The sequence below is a fragment of the Convolutriloba macropyga genome, chromosome 4, assembly GCF_964194025.1.
Source record: "Convolutriloba macropyga chromosome 4, txConMacr16.3, whole genome shotgun sequence".
Classification (NCBI taxonomy): domain Eukaryota; kingdom Metazoa; phylum Xenacoelomorpha; order Acoela; family Convolutidae; genus Convolutriloba; species Convolutriloba macropyga.
The window spans coordinates 20,031,648-20,047,053 of NC_134471.1; the positions used below are offsets into that span (position 1 = coordinate 20,031,648).

At 37.5% G+C, this 15,406-nt stretch overlaps 1 protein-coding gene across 3 annotated transcripts in view; it reads left to right on the forward strand.

Annotated features, from left to right (window-relative positions):
* LOC142337506 (uncharacterized) overlaps positions 1 to 15,406 on the forward strand; it is a 74,194-nt gene that overhangs the window by 39,861 nt on the left and 18,927 nt on the right. For 2 of the 3 annotated variants that reach the window (XM_075386783.1, XM_075386785.1), the window contains 2 exons: positions 12,769 to 12,801; positions 13,944 to 14,164. In XM_075386783.1, the coding sequence (XP_075242898.1) occupies positions 12,769 to 12,801; positions 13,944 to 14,164 (254 nt within the window). The remainder of the gene's footprint in view (positions 1 to 12,768; positions 12,802 to 13,943; positions 14,165 to 15,406) is intronic. The other variant, XM_075386784.1, reaches the window with a different exon arrangement.

Below are 15,406 nucleotides of genomic sequence, written 5' to 3' on the forward strand. Positions count from 1 at the left end.
TTTTTAAATTTTTTTATCTTTTACTTGAATATAAGAAGTACAAAATTGCATCTAATTGTTGCATTTATTAGAAACTAAAAACTCAAAAATAATGTATGGCTCAGCAAAGAACAATTGGCACTCTAACTTCATACTGTTTTATGATAGGATGTATGGGGTTGCGCGCAATCTGGCTTTTTCTCACAAATATGGGACAAAGTGCATAATCTCCACTTTCTTCTTTAACCGATCATCAAAGTGAGTTAAATTTGACTTTTTAGTCCACGTCATAGGTTTCTTTTATAAAACCTATACGCTAAAACCTATAACCTATTCTTTTATACAACCTATAAAACCTATTTATACTCTGTAAATAATTTTTTCATACTTTCATGCCTTCATTTGAATCCCGTGTCCTTTATCCCATAGAAACTATAAGAAAATGGCTTCATTTTCTCAAAACTATTTTTCATTTTGACTTATAGTCAATTTTTGCTTGAAGCAGTTTTTCCAAGCGTTGAAATTTGCGATACATTACAATCATATTCGCATAGCATCCATAAAACAAATTGAGTTTCACTTATTTTTTTAAATCATTCAGTAAAATATTAAATGCTTTAGTTGCTTTTTTGGTGTTAGGACCATATACTTAAAGCCAATATACCCAATGTTATAAAATTCCTAAAATTAAAGGTTCAAATGGAATAAATTGGTCATAATGGGTTTGCGTATGTTTGCACATTGGGTATTTAATTTAACCGCTTTCTTGTCTAGCTCAATTTAATTCAATTTAATTTTTTGATCTACTAATGCGCGGACTTAATTGTGCAATGACGAGGCAAATGTATGAAAAAACTAATTGCAATAAATTTTGCGTTTTGTGAAAAAACCATTTTTAACATGTAATTAGCCTAAAACTTACTCCACGAATTTTATTACTAATTATTTGAGACCAAGTTCAAAAAAAATGTAACTGTTATTTTGAGTGGTGTTGCAGGTAATTTTAGAACCACTACAAGGAGGCTCCGTTATGTGCGTACGCACATAATGTTCCGACCCCGCTCATCCAAATTCTTGACTTAATTGGCTACCAAATGATGAAGAGATGGAAAACATTCAAAAACATACACATCGTTCCATAAACAACCAAAGAATAAGATAATGCCACGCTAGAGGGCCAAAGGAAGTTGTTGATAATAGGAATACTAGAAAGGACAATAATAAAAATCAAACAACAAACATTATTCACGACCAAAACTCTATTAAAATTTATAAAATATAACCAAATCTATAATTTAAAAAATCATTAAAAATCAAACCCGCATTAGATAAAAACCAAAACAATTTAACCGACACTTCATTAGAAAAACTGTCGGACTTTTCTCCATTGCGACTGGTTACAAGTAGACAAAAAAGAGCAAATAGGTGCGAAGTTCAAAAATAATTTTCCGTTTTCGAAATTAATTAGTTTCACAGTCATTATTGTCGTTAGACATCAACTGAAACCACTAATATGTTCATTTATATCTACATAGGAATCAATTGAGACATGCCATTATGCAATGTTCGATTGCGCAAAATTTTAAAGCCAATGGGACCAACGGTTATTGTAATAGTTTGAAAGAGAAACCAAAATTCATTTGAAATATAAAAATAAATAAAAATCTAACTTTTTATGAAATTTCGTAGTAAAAAAATTGACAAAGCCGAGAAACAAATGTTAGAAGCTAAAACCGTTATAAATTATAGTTCACTGGAGACGGGCTGTGACCTGTGTTTACAGAGACTGAGCTGCAAATCGATCGAAAAACTATTTAAAAAATACAAAGCTCAAAACCCAAAGTTATTTCAGAAAACAGATATTTTCGAAAGTCACAACAGACTTAGGATTAAAATAAAAAAGGGCTATTTATATTTCAACACCTCAGGAAGCCAATTGGATCGGTTAATAATGAGACTATGTCACGAGCCCACAAAAAAACAAATTCAAAAAGAAGCCAAAACTTCAAACAATTTTACAACATGACATTGTTTAAGGCATTATAATGATAAGAAGTTACCTACAAGATCTGTAAACCATCATTTTCTCTTCATCTTTTTAAAATCAACGAGTCTGCCTTATAAAGGGACTAGACTACTTAGACATGCCAGCAAAAAGAAAACCAAAAAATGAACAAAACAAAAATCTCTAAGATTTTTTTTATCAAACTTTATGGTCGAAGCAATCAGTCACACCCAAAGCCAAGCGAATTAAATAAATATTTGAATCAACAAAGGTAATTAAGATTTCCAATGAGTGAGATTGAGATACATGACGTCGAAAATAAAAGCAAACAAGAGACAGTTGAAACATTTTTTTAAATTTAAGGTGAAATTCGTTAAAACAAACATCTATAAAATGAAACATCTAATTCGATTGAGATTTACGTCTTGGGAAGCTATTAATATCTATCTCTATTGGGTATACGAAAACAATATATATATATAATAAATAATATATCTATCCCTATTACGAAAACAATTGGTGAGAGCCATAAAAACTGTAACGGCTGCTCTCCTATCAAAGTCAAGGAAAACTTTACACCGCCCAGTTCGTTTCAGCGGTTTCAAGTCTGTCCGGATATTGTGTTTTTGCAGTTAAATTTTGTGAACTGTATTATCAGCTATACTTTAGAATGCCGTTGCATTACTTGGTATTCAAAATTTTCAAGTAACTAATTGTTCAGCTTTGCCGAATAACAAAAGGCTTCGTTTCAATTAAGTGAAAGTGCAAATTTTCAAATAACAAATTTGTCTCAAATTAGAGGTTTTTCGATGACATCTCCTTAACCACAAACGCCAGTGAGATAAAATTTCGCGGGGTTATGAACGTTAGGTAGGTCTAATATCTGATGTAAAAATAAACAACGCTGGGTAAACTGCGTTGGTGGGGCTACCTTTTATATTTTATACACAATCTTAATAAATGGGCAAAATTTTCAATGCTGAATAACTCTGCAAGCAATGATTCAAATTTCAGCAAGCTTTGCAGTGTACAACACTGTCATAAAAGTAACCAAGCGAAAAAAAAAATCAATTGAATTGGTTAAATGATCTTTGAGAAATAACACAACAATATTTACCTCAGATTCGAATTTTCTGAGTTACTTTAATGAACAACTTTTGTTTCTCAATTGGCCTCAATAACACCAAATTCAAATTTGGTTAGGCTTCGTTAAAGCCAGTAAGAGCAACTGACTATGTGCTTTGCAGAAATTTCTCTTACTTAGGAATTTTGTTCCTCAGAAAGAAAGTTTTGAGAATATCAAAGTTAATTCTCCTTTAAGAAGTCAAAGTTAAGTTTTAACTGTACAATGAATAATATGATCTACAGAAACAAGACACGATAACAAGTAATTTACCGCTCAAGAAAGTGTGATTCAATACGCACTGTATGTCAGTTTAATATAACCAAGATTGCAAATTTCAACTGATTTTTTGTAGTTTATCAAGCTACTTTTATGCTGCTAGTCACGTGGATTTACATGTCAAGTTCAACTGTTGATTGGTTGTAGATAATAATGTCGATAGAATGTGAACACTTTTCCATAACGTCACTTTTTCAGTGTAAATTTGATGTCATGGGAATTTTGTTAACCATGGAGAAGATTTGTCGAATATTCTGTATCAATAACAGGTTGATTCGCAATCCAATCGCAAAGAATCTGTTGCAATACTGTTAAGTCGTAGTATTGTTTTGCTAGTGGTTGAGGTACTTCGAGTTTGAGTTTCACTTCATCTATGACGATTGTGTATTAATAATAGTTGCTAAATGTAAATGTTGAACAAAGTGAACAAATCCAAATGACTTCGATAGACTGTAGTATTAAATTTCGCTTGTCAAGCTATTCTGGCTTTAAGGCTTGAAATGGCCTTGAAGCGCTATTCAGTTTGGTAGTTGAGTTAATAAGCTCAGCCGCCACATCGCCGGCCATGTTTTCCATCGCGAAAACATCTTTCCCAGGTAGTACTGGGGCGAGCTTCACTACTGGTCTCCTGTACACTCCGTCTTTTGTTTGAACTATCGCTGATCGAATCATATCGTCAGACCTATCGATGGTCTCCGTAACTCGACCTAATTTGTAATATCCACGCTTATCGCTGTATTCGATCAAATAAACGAGATCGCCTTCTTTAAGGGTTTCGTTCGACGTAGATCGCCATTTCTGCCGATTATTCAGAGTTGGCAGATATTGTTTCCGAAATCTGTCCCATATGAGATTTTCATAGGCTTGAATTTGTTGGAAGAGTTTTCGATGATCCACAATTTCTTCTGGGCATGGTAGGTAGGGCAAGCAAACGTTCCTGTTGCCAAGCAAAAAGTGATTGGGAGTCAATGCTTCCAAGTCCATAACATTTGAACTGACTGGAGTCAAAGGTCTTGCGTTCAAAGTCTGCCCAACCATACACATCGTTGTTGAAAGAACGTCCTCGGTGACTGATCTGTTCCCCAACACCGCATACATTGCTTTCTTGCAACTTCTCACCAACCGTTCCCATACCCCTCCGAAGTGAGGTGCTGCGGGTGGGTTGAACTTCCATCTGATTCCTCGTTGAATTAGATGTTCTTCGATCCCTTCTGTGTTCCATGCCGCAACATAGTCTACAAACTCTCTTTCAGCTCCAACAAAGTTTGTCCCGTTGTCACTGATGATTGTATTTGGTTTGCCTCTTCGAGCAATGAACCTCATTATTGCATTGAGACAAATATCGGTGTCCAACTTGGGTTCCACTTCTATATGCACCGTTCTCATAGTTAGACATGTTAAAAGACAACAGCATGGCTTTTCGTTTCTGCGCCCAATTTTCACTATGAAAGGGCCAAAGTAGTCAACTCCAACATTTGTAAAGGCTGTTGAAGCATCTAACCGCTCTTCGGGTAGATCTGCCATTACTGGTGCTATCGTATGCGCTCTACATTTTCTGCAGGTAACACACTTTTTCATGATTGACCTTAAGGCGTTCCGTATGCCTAAGATCCACATCTTCTGCTGAACAATGTTTCTTACATGCTCAGTGCCCTCGTTTGATTGTCCTTGAGCTCTTTTTGCAAGAATAATTCAACCGCATGATGCTTTCAATATAGCAAAACTGGATGCTTTGCATTGAAGTCCAATTGACTTTGGCCTATTCTGCCTTTGGCTCGAATAAGTCCTTCTTCATCTAAGAAGGGTGAGAACTGTAGAATTTTGCTGCTTTTTGGAATTTCCTTTTCAGTTTTGAGAGATTTCAATTCTTCACCAAACTGTTCCTGCTGCAGTAGTTGACGATTGTTGCTTTTGCTTTTTCTCTTTCTTCAATGCTGAAAACGAGTGTTGCTGGTTTGTGTTTGTTCAATGCTCGCCGTACGTATGCTACTGTATTTACTAGTCTGTTAAAGTTACTCAATCGTTCCCACTGAACAACAGCTTTCTTTTCTTCAGCCTGTATCATGAAGGCCGATGAGGGTATATTCTCTTCATCTGATGCAAATACGGGGATCACTTGATCTGGCCATTCGCTTGCTGGTCGTTTCAACCAGGCCGGCCTAGTGAGCCACTCATTTCTTTTGAGTTCTTCAATGTTGGTTGATCTGGTGCCAATGTCCGCTGGGTTGTTAATGCCGCTGACATGTTTCCACTGTGAATCATCAGTTGTATCTAGTATCTCAGCCACTCGATTGGCCACAAACGCTTGTTGTTTACGATGGGAACTGTGTATCCACTGCTGTACAGTAGTTGAATCTGACCAAAAACTGCAATTACTGATATTAATTTCATGTTCCTTGACTATCTGTTCCTTCAAACTCACTACCATGACTGCCGCTTGCAATTCCAATCGGGGTATTGAAAGATGCCTCATCGGTCCACTCTGCATTTTCCAATGACAAATGCTAAGTCAGCTGAGTATTCTTTTGGTTGTTAACGTAGATAGGCCACTGCGCACAACGTGTCTTCAGATGCGTCAGCAAACACATGAAGTTCGGTTTTATCCCTCTCTCTGTTGAAGTACCTTCTTTCGATGCTTGTTTCAGCCACTATTGGAAGTTGTTTTTTCATCTCCGAAATTCAGTTTTGTCACCAGGCTCCACTTCGTTGTCCCAATGTTGCCCATTCTTAGTCCAGATGCCTTTCAGAAGTCGTCTCATATATACACTGAACGGAGCAAACAATCCGATTGGGTCAAATACTGAAGATACCAATGACAAAATCTTCCTCTGGGTTATAGTTGCTTCAACTTCTTTGTATGTACCTCTGCATACTTGAAGGCTGTCATCAATAACGGTCCATTGCAGTCCTAGCACTGAGGATCCCTCCGTATTGGGTTCCACTTCGACTTGTTTCGTGTTGCTGATTGATTTCAGGTCTTCTGGGATTCCTTCGGTAACTGCATCATTGTTGCTTATCCACTTCTTCAATTCAAATCCATTTCGTGAGAGAAGAGGTTGTAGTTGATTGAAGACTTCAATTGCTTCTTCAGAGAAACCCCTGAAGAAGCAACTGATTTGTTGAAATCGTCCACGTAGAAGTTGTTTTGTATTGCCTTTGCTGCAATTGGATGCTCCTTTTCGTTGTCCAGTCCCACTCGTTTGAGAGCATATTTTGCACAAGTTGGAGAACTCCAAACACGTGACTCTGATATTCGTATATCTGAACAGGTGCATTTGTTCTTGGACGCCATAAGAACCTCAAGCAACTTATACCCTGTTCGGGAACCTGTAAAAACATGGATTCGATGTCAGCTGTCAGGGCTATTGGTCCCTCACGGAATCTGAATTATGTTCCAATCAACCCATGTAGCAGATCAGGTCCTGCTAGTAGCTTATCATTTAGGCATACTTCTTTGTACTTTGACGCAGCATTGCAAACACGTCTTACTTTGCCAGGCTTGTTCGGGTTTAGCACTGGACGATGTGGCAAAAACCATTCCTTCCCGAAGGTGCCTTTCACTTCGGACTCGTTGAATATTTTTACGAATCCTTATTAGTATCTATTAACTGTTGATACAAACTCTTCAGGTTTGGGTGCCTTTGGAATCTTCGCTCCAGTGAGTGAAGCTGACCCAAGGTTGAGCTGTAGTTGTTCGGTAGGTTTGGCTCTGGTTCACTCCACAGCATTCCCACTTCGTATCGCTCGCCTGTGAGTTTTTGTCGTACTCTCTAGCATCCTTTGTGCCTGCAGTTCCTTCTTTAACTGACTCACGACGTTGATTTTGGAAGCATAGGTTTCTATGTTCCACCATGTTTCGATATTCTCAGCCACTTTTACATCCTCTGTGCAGGCAAAATGACAAACATTTTGTCTTCTTTTGCCCGTCATGGGTCCACTGACTACCCACCCTAGCTCTGTTAAAGCTCGCTTCGTGTTCCTATCTTGTAGTCCAATGGGCGTTGTAGCTCATAAGCATTTTGACCAAGGATGATGCCAATTTCAATCAGGTTGAAGTTTTTGTTGGGTAGAACACTCAAGTGATTGAAATTTTGCTTCAGCTTGTTGTAGCTGTAGATTGTTTTTCCCAAAGAGATTGACGGGTGTGCAAACGCTTCGATTGAATGCACCTTTGAATGTAGTCCCTTTATTTTGACAGGAACCTTCTCGGTTTTCAGATCCTTTGTTCCGTGTATGCCAGCTATGTTGAGCGTCACATCGGTGCCTCGGGCTCGTATCTTCCTTTGCACACTTTGACCGATGAATGAAACCGTTGATCCATTATCGAGGAAAGCATATGTGTTCAGCCTGTTGCCACCGCTCTGTATTGAGACAGGAACTATCTGAAGAAAACTAGTAACTTCGTTACTCTGGTTGATTGTTGCTGCGCTTACGTTGACTGCGTGATTGCCCTCGTCCATTTTGTTTTTGAGTGTAGCAATCGGTTGTGCTTCTTGATGCATCCTTTGATGCCGCACGCATTGACTTTACAATCTTTGATTGCATGTCTTTTACCTAAACATCCGTAGGATGAGCGTTGCTTCCTCACTGCTGCGTACCGATCATTCACACTCATGTTCCTGAATAGTGGAAAGTTCCATAATTTATGGGTGCCGTCAGCTAGCAGACAGTGATCACTTTGCGTTTGTTTCGTTTCTTTCACGTTGGAACTTGCACTGAAGTTCGATGTTTTCGAGAACCGTTTGTCTCTATTTGTGCTTCTTCGGTCTCCTTCTCTTCGCTCTCCATTGAAAGCTGAAAACCTTTCGTGCACGAATGCCATCCTAGATAGCTACTTTTCAAACATAATCAGATCAGGCCAATCTTCATCTTTATCATCAACATAGGACCACCACTTCTCTTTGAGAACTTGAGGTAGTTTATCCACTGCCATATACAGTGTCGAGCTTGATTGCAGATCACCAATCTGCTTGTACTCCTTAGCACATTCACAAAGTTCGAAACAATAACTGAGAAACTGATCAGACCTGTTGAGTCGTGATGTTTTACCTGACTTGCTTTGCGAAGACTCCAGTTGTGCATCAATGATCACATGAGGCCTTCCAAACTTCCTTTCCAGAATGCTCAACGCAGCACCATAGAATTGTCCAGAATAGCCCATTCCAGAGATTGCTGACCTTGACTTGCCTGTCCGTAGAGTCTTCAGATGGCTCATTTTTTCTGAGTCTGGTATCGGTCGTTGATCCACTGTAGCAATGAACATAAAAGACCACTCTGGCCTTTCGAGGGGGTTTCCATCGAACTTCATCTTTGGTAGGCTACTGCTACCTGCGTACCCAGTGTTGTATCGTAGACCAGCTCTGGGGGAAACGTCTTGGTGTTCAGCACTTGAGGATCGGTCTCGTGAACTGCGATATCATGAGAAGTGACTATACCTGTTCACTTCAGGGGTGGCTTCGAAGCGAGCTGTTGATCGTTCTGGTGTTAGAAGGTTGTCGATCCTGCTGGCCCAGTCTGAGAAATCTCTCTTCTTTGGGGTTCAGTTGAAGGGGGTTATTTGTTTCGAGCATCAGTTGATTGGGAACGAACCTCATCGTTCTCTAATGCTGTTCTCTTCACTTTGGGCTCTAGCTCACGCTCTTCCACCAGTAGTTGATGCTTGGTTTCCAGTTCCTTCATTTGCATTTCCAGCTCTAGCCTCCAACGCTCGAACCGTTCCCGTTATGGTCGCATCTTGGTTTCGAATTCGATATCGATTTTCTTCATCCTTTTCACGCGCCTTCGCTTTGCTGAAGATGTTTCTGAAACATTCTCTGTCTCTTGGCCGTTTGCTGTTGCTCTATTTTGCACTGCTTGATCAACGGGGTTGTCCGTTGGATAGTTGCTATTGTTCTCACCGTCGGTCACTGCTTGGTTTGCGTTGCTTTGCTCTGCATTCATTTCTGATTGCGTGCCTTTGCTTATATATGCAAGCCAATGATAGTCCAAACTTGCTTTGCGCTTTCTTGTTTCTTTCAGATGTTCTTCAACGAAATTAGCTTGATAAGGCATAAGCTTGTTTCTACGTTGTTTTTGCTTGGGTATTTTTTCTTCTAGAAGATGAACAGTCTGTTGGTAGAGGACCTTTAGTTTGTTGGGTCGATCTGATTCTTCAATTGTTTTGTAGCCAATTCCTGTTTTAGTTATTACCTCTTCCACTAAATCCTGGAACTTCTTGTCGTACCTTTGAGCTGTTGATTGAAGCTCCTCTCTGCTGGTTGTGCTTGGAGTGCCTGGTTGCTTTTTGCTTTGCTTATTCCTTTTAAGCGAGGTCAGCTCTTCAACGTGTTTTGTGAATTACACTCGCACCTTTCGCTCTGCCTCACTGGCGTTGCGCTGTTGATTCGTTTGGTTTTTTTTTTTTTTGGGGGGGGGGGGGGGGGGGGGGGGTTAGCCTTTGGCATTCTCTTCATCAGATTGGACAGCAGTTTGCCTTCCACTGTCCGGGTCGGTGGACCAAATGTAACGGCTGCTCTCCTATCAAAGTCAAGGAAAACTTTACACGCCCAGTTCGTTTCAGCGGTTTCAAATCTGTCCGGACATTGTGTTTTTGCAGTTAACTTTTGTGAACTGTATTATCCGCTATACTTTAGAATGCCGTTGCATTACTTGATATTCAAATTTTTTCAAATAACTAATTGTTCAGCTTTGCCGAATAACAAATGGCTTCGTTTCAATTAAGTGAAAGTGCAAAATTTCAAATAACCAATTAGTCTCAAATTAGGGGTTTTCCGATGATTTCTCCTTAACCACAAATGCTAGTGAGATAAAATCTCGCAGGGTTATGAACCTTATGTAGGTCTAATTTCTGATGTAAAAATAAACAACGCTGGGTAAACTGCGTTGGTGGGGCTACCTTTTATATTTTATACCCAATCTTAATACATGGGCAAAATTTTCAATGTTGAATAACTCTGTAAGTAATGATTCAAATTTTAGCAAACTTGGCAGTGCAAAACACTTTCACACAAGTAACCAAACGAAAAAGAAATCAATTGAATTGGTTAAAAGATCTTTGAGAAATAACACAACAATATTTACCTCAGATTCGAATTTTCTGAGTTAATTTAATGAACAACTTTTGTTTCTCAATTGGCCTCAATAACACCAAATTGAAACTGAGCTAAGCTTCTTTAAAGCCAGTAAAAGCAAATGACTATGTGCTTCGCACAAATTTTCTCTTACTTAGGAATTTGTTCCTCAGAAAGAAAGTTTTGAGATTATCAAAGTTAATTCTCCTTTCACAAGTCAAAGTTAATTTATAACTGTACAATCACTAATATGATCTACAGAAACAAGACACAATAACAAATAATTTACCACTCACGAAAGTGCGCTTCAATACGCACTGTATGTCGGTTTAATATAACCAAGATTGCAAATTTCAACTGATTTTTTGTAGTTTATCAAGCTACTTTTATGCTGCTAGTCACGTGGATTTACATGTCAAGTTCAACTGTTGATTGGTTGTAGATAATAATGTCGACAGAATGTGAACATTTTTCCATAACGTCACTTTTTTAGTGTAAATTTGATGTCACGAGAAGTTTGTTAACCATGTAGAAGTTTTGTCGAATATTCTGTATTAATAACAGGTTGATTCGCAATTGAATCGCAAAGAATCTGATGCAATAATGTTAAGTCGTAGTATTGTTTTGCCGGTGGTTGAGGTAGTTCGAGTTTAAGTTTCACTTCATGTATGACGACTCTGTATTAATAAAAGTTGCTAAATATAAACGTTGAACAAAGTGATCAAATCCAAATAACTTCGATAGAATGTAGTATTAAATTTCGCTTGTCATGCTATTCTAGCTTTAAGGCTTGAAATGGTCTTGAAGCGCTATTCAGTTTGATAGTTGAGTTAGTAAGTTCAGCCGCCACAAAAACCTTGAGCTACCATAAATAATTTCATTGTGTCACGTTTTTGTAGACAGTATGTGTCATTAATGAGGTCGTGTCGCAAAAAAATCTAAAAAATTTTTATCATAAGGATTCATGGTGAGATCAAGATCAAACCAGATACTGCTGAGCCGTTAACAAAACACTCAATTGTTGAAACGGTTGCAAAATAGATCATTTCTATACAAAATTTATGAGTTTGACAAAACTTAAAAACGCATTTTGTATAATTATCGCTTTTAACTTTGCAAAAAAATTTCCAAAATTATAATTCCAGAAGACTCTTAATACCAGCGGGAGTACAACTAGCTCTTTTCTGAGATTAGGAAGTATATGGCCGCAGTTTAAAGGTGTGTACTTCCAGCCAATTTAGAGCATGTGGGCTAAAAAGCCATTTTTCCGACGAAAAAAGTCTGAATTTTGTAAAAAAAAAGTCTGAAAGATTTAGAATAACTTCTAGCCAAAAAACTCGGATCCAACAAATCAGCGCCCTCCTCTACCTTTAGAGATAAAATTAATCACACAACAATTAAAATTTTTAAAATATTGTAGCAATATTGACGAAAACTTGGTCAAAACTGACGAAACTTTGGTCAAAAATGTGAAAAGACAGCTGAATTACGTCTAATATTCACAAAACTGTAGACCTCGATAACTGCCTATAAAAAGCAAAAACTCAAAAAAAACTTTTAAAATCCATATTCTACGATGGACGGGCTGTCTAATGATAGCACTCACAACTCTCTACGATTGTTATATCGATCGGCCAAAATTGACGGATCAAAGAAAACCCAATTGAGTATATAGTTCCTCCCTCCTCAGAGAGGGGTCGGAACAATTAGTGCGAGAGGGACATTTCCGAAGTTAATCAAAAACTAGACTTTTTCAGTTAGGTGATTAGATACTGTATCCTTGGCGAAGGGATAATTTTACGCAAATTTGAACTAAAATAGCCTTGTGTACCTCGTTTCAACACACGTTTTCAACTCTTATCTTAAAACATGTGTCGTGAAAAAGTACGACGAAATCTGGTATTTCGATTTTTGGGACATTGACCACGTAATGACTAATCTTTTTGAGCAATTGTTCACATTGCAACGCCGCTTGAAGTCAATGAGGCTACAAATATTATGACTGACAACTTTGTTCTTAGAATAGCTGTAAAGTTGTACATAAAACTTAACTCAATTTTTTTAGATGTACGGGTGGGTTCCGAGGAGTTATTGCTCATTTCAAAACTCTTTAAGAGCTTCTACTTGATTTAAGAACAATATTATCAAAATCCAGCGCTTAATCTGTTAATGATACAGAGCTTTAAGACAATATCCAGCGATCACTGACAGCGGTAACGTAATATTTAACGATAGAATAAAAAAAGTTAATCAATAGGTTCATTTTTAGCAAATAACATTCACAGTAGTTTCACACTGTTAACAATTTTCAGATCCGTTTGAGAGTCTAAAAGCAATCTTGGGCTGTGAGTATTTACATACATTGTTTTATACATCAGTAACGTTTTTCACATGTGAAAGTGTTCATGTTCTACACTGTGATCAAAACCCGTGCCCAAAGTAACTCCCACCCCTCTCCCTCCCTCCCCCAAGACGTACGCGGATTGGTTGCACTTGGTTTAAAGGGTAAAAAATGTAACATTGAGGGGGTAATGTGGGTAATGAGGGGAACTTTTAGATTTCAACCTCAGAAAGATGCAAGATTCGGGACGGGCGGCGTGGGGGGGGGGGGGGGTTGAGGGTAACTTGCTATCCCCAGTATACCCCCTTATCCCCCTAATCTTATGTTTTTGAGGGCAAAAGTCCGACACAATGACACACCTGTCTGTATAAATGTACATACACCAATGCACTGTTTCTGGGACGATAAGTTCGTATGAAAAAAAGTTTCAGTGGCAATAAATTGATGAGATCTATTCTGTTTTGCTCCCCCCCCCCCCAGCTTAGTGGGCTTCATATCTTTTACGCCCCCAGGCGCACGTTCTATTTTTCTTACATAGTAACGTGCTTTATAAAAACATATAAATTGTAACTGGCGGGCATAAAAAACACTGGGGGCCAAAACAGTATAGATCCAATTGGTGATATTTTTAAAAACTAGCACAAAAATGTCAAACTATGTGGTTCTCAAAAATTATATCTCAATAGTAGACATCATTCACAGAATTTTGTGGATCCGTCAATTTTAGCAAATTTTGGCGTATAAAGTGATACAATAGGGGAATCACGCACTCGTTTCTTTATGACGAGAAAAAAATGGACAAAGAAAATACAGTTACTGAGGTTCACGATGCTCAGCAGAATCCCAGAATTTTACTCTGAATTTTATCATGAAATGTGTAATAAGTGTCATGATCAGAGCTCTGCGCATAGTAAAAATCATAATGAAAATTTTATGATTCAGTACTGAATTTTAATGACACTCAGATCCATGAAGTCCAAGTTGAAATTGCACAGAGTTTCACATTTGTTTGTTTTGTATATGTTGAGACTTTTCATCACTGTTTCATCACCTCAGCTTTTCATTCAATCCATTCAAAGTAAACAAGTATATATTCATTATCTAAAACGCAGAGTATTTAATTTTATTTACTTTGTGAAATTTTAGTCAAGAGTAAAGACGAGCAAAATGAAATTGGCTCTCGAATGCGCGAAGTGCGCAAACTGGACCCAATGGGCCAACAAGTATCACTGATGCCAGATTACTCTGGACAAACGCCTGTTGATCCAAACACTGGGATGACCTTGGACCCGTCCCAGGTGGGAGCAGATGGGAGTGCTCCAGTGATTGGACCAGATGGTCAACCAATACCAGGTTCACAAGCCAGTGTAAGTGAGACATTTTCAAACATTAGTTATGGTCATTATTGGTCCAAACCTCTTTGGAATGGGGGTTTACGAACTTAATATCAGCCCATTTTGTGAAGTCAAGTTTGACCGCGTGCGCATCACCACAATTCACCGCAAATTCACCACAATTCACCGCTAAAATATGTAATTTCACCGCTTAATATAGCGGTGAAATTACATATTTTAGCGGTGAATTGTGGTGAATTTTTGTAAGATCACCGCTTACTCTAGCGGTGAACTTACATAATTTCACCGCATTTCACCGCAAAATTATGTACGAAATATGCGGTAAAAAAACTAATTTTTCAGCGCTTATCTTACATATTTTTCCAATTCCGATTTTTTCTCGACCCGGGCGATCCAATTTATTGACGGATGGGTACATAAGTGGCATCATTGTAACCCAGGGCGAGGTCCCAAACTTATGTTTTGCTTTATTTGTCAGTGTGTTGGGGGACTTCAATATACCTCTGGTAACTGTAAAAATGGAATCAATTTATTTTTATCACATTTTCATTAGGATTTCTTATATCAATGTTTTAGAGAAAAAAATTAAAAAGTTCTTTGGATTGCTTTCAAGATACTGTTGCAGGTAAATTTTATTATAAATTTATAATATATTTTATAATTTTTTTCTTAATTATATAATTTAGTTAAATATTTATAATTTATTATATTTTATAGCAGAACTAATCTCTTACAGGATAATCATTTGAAAGTGATCAAGATATGAAAAAATTTTTAAAATTAAATTTTGATAGCTGCAAATATATACCAGCGAAAACTTAAACAAAAGCACAAAACATTTTGAGAACACTGCTTTATTCTAGGTAGTCTGTTGTGAAATGTATCCTCGTTTCTTCTTTGTAAGAATGCCAGAATGACATTTTAGAAATAAAATTTTAAGAGCGCAGATATCTGCAATGAAATTTGTTTTTTTTTCAAAATAAAGATTTTTTGTATAGAGCTATTTATGAAAACTTCAAAGACAGAACACATGCGTTTTGGTAATGGAGCTGTCACTAGAGAAAAACATCTAAATTGATTGAGTGTGATGACAAAGAGGGAGTTTTGGTTTTTTTTCATCAGATTTGCGTTAAAAAATTGAAATAAATTTGATCAATATTGTGTGAATTAAGTCAGTTTGCCCTATATTGTGTTTATTTCTTTCATACTGTTTTTCTATTTTGAATTTCACATTCTCACTGATATTTATAAGTT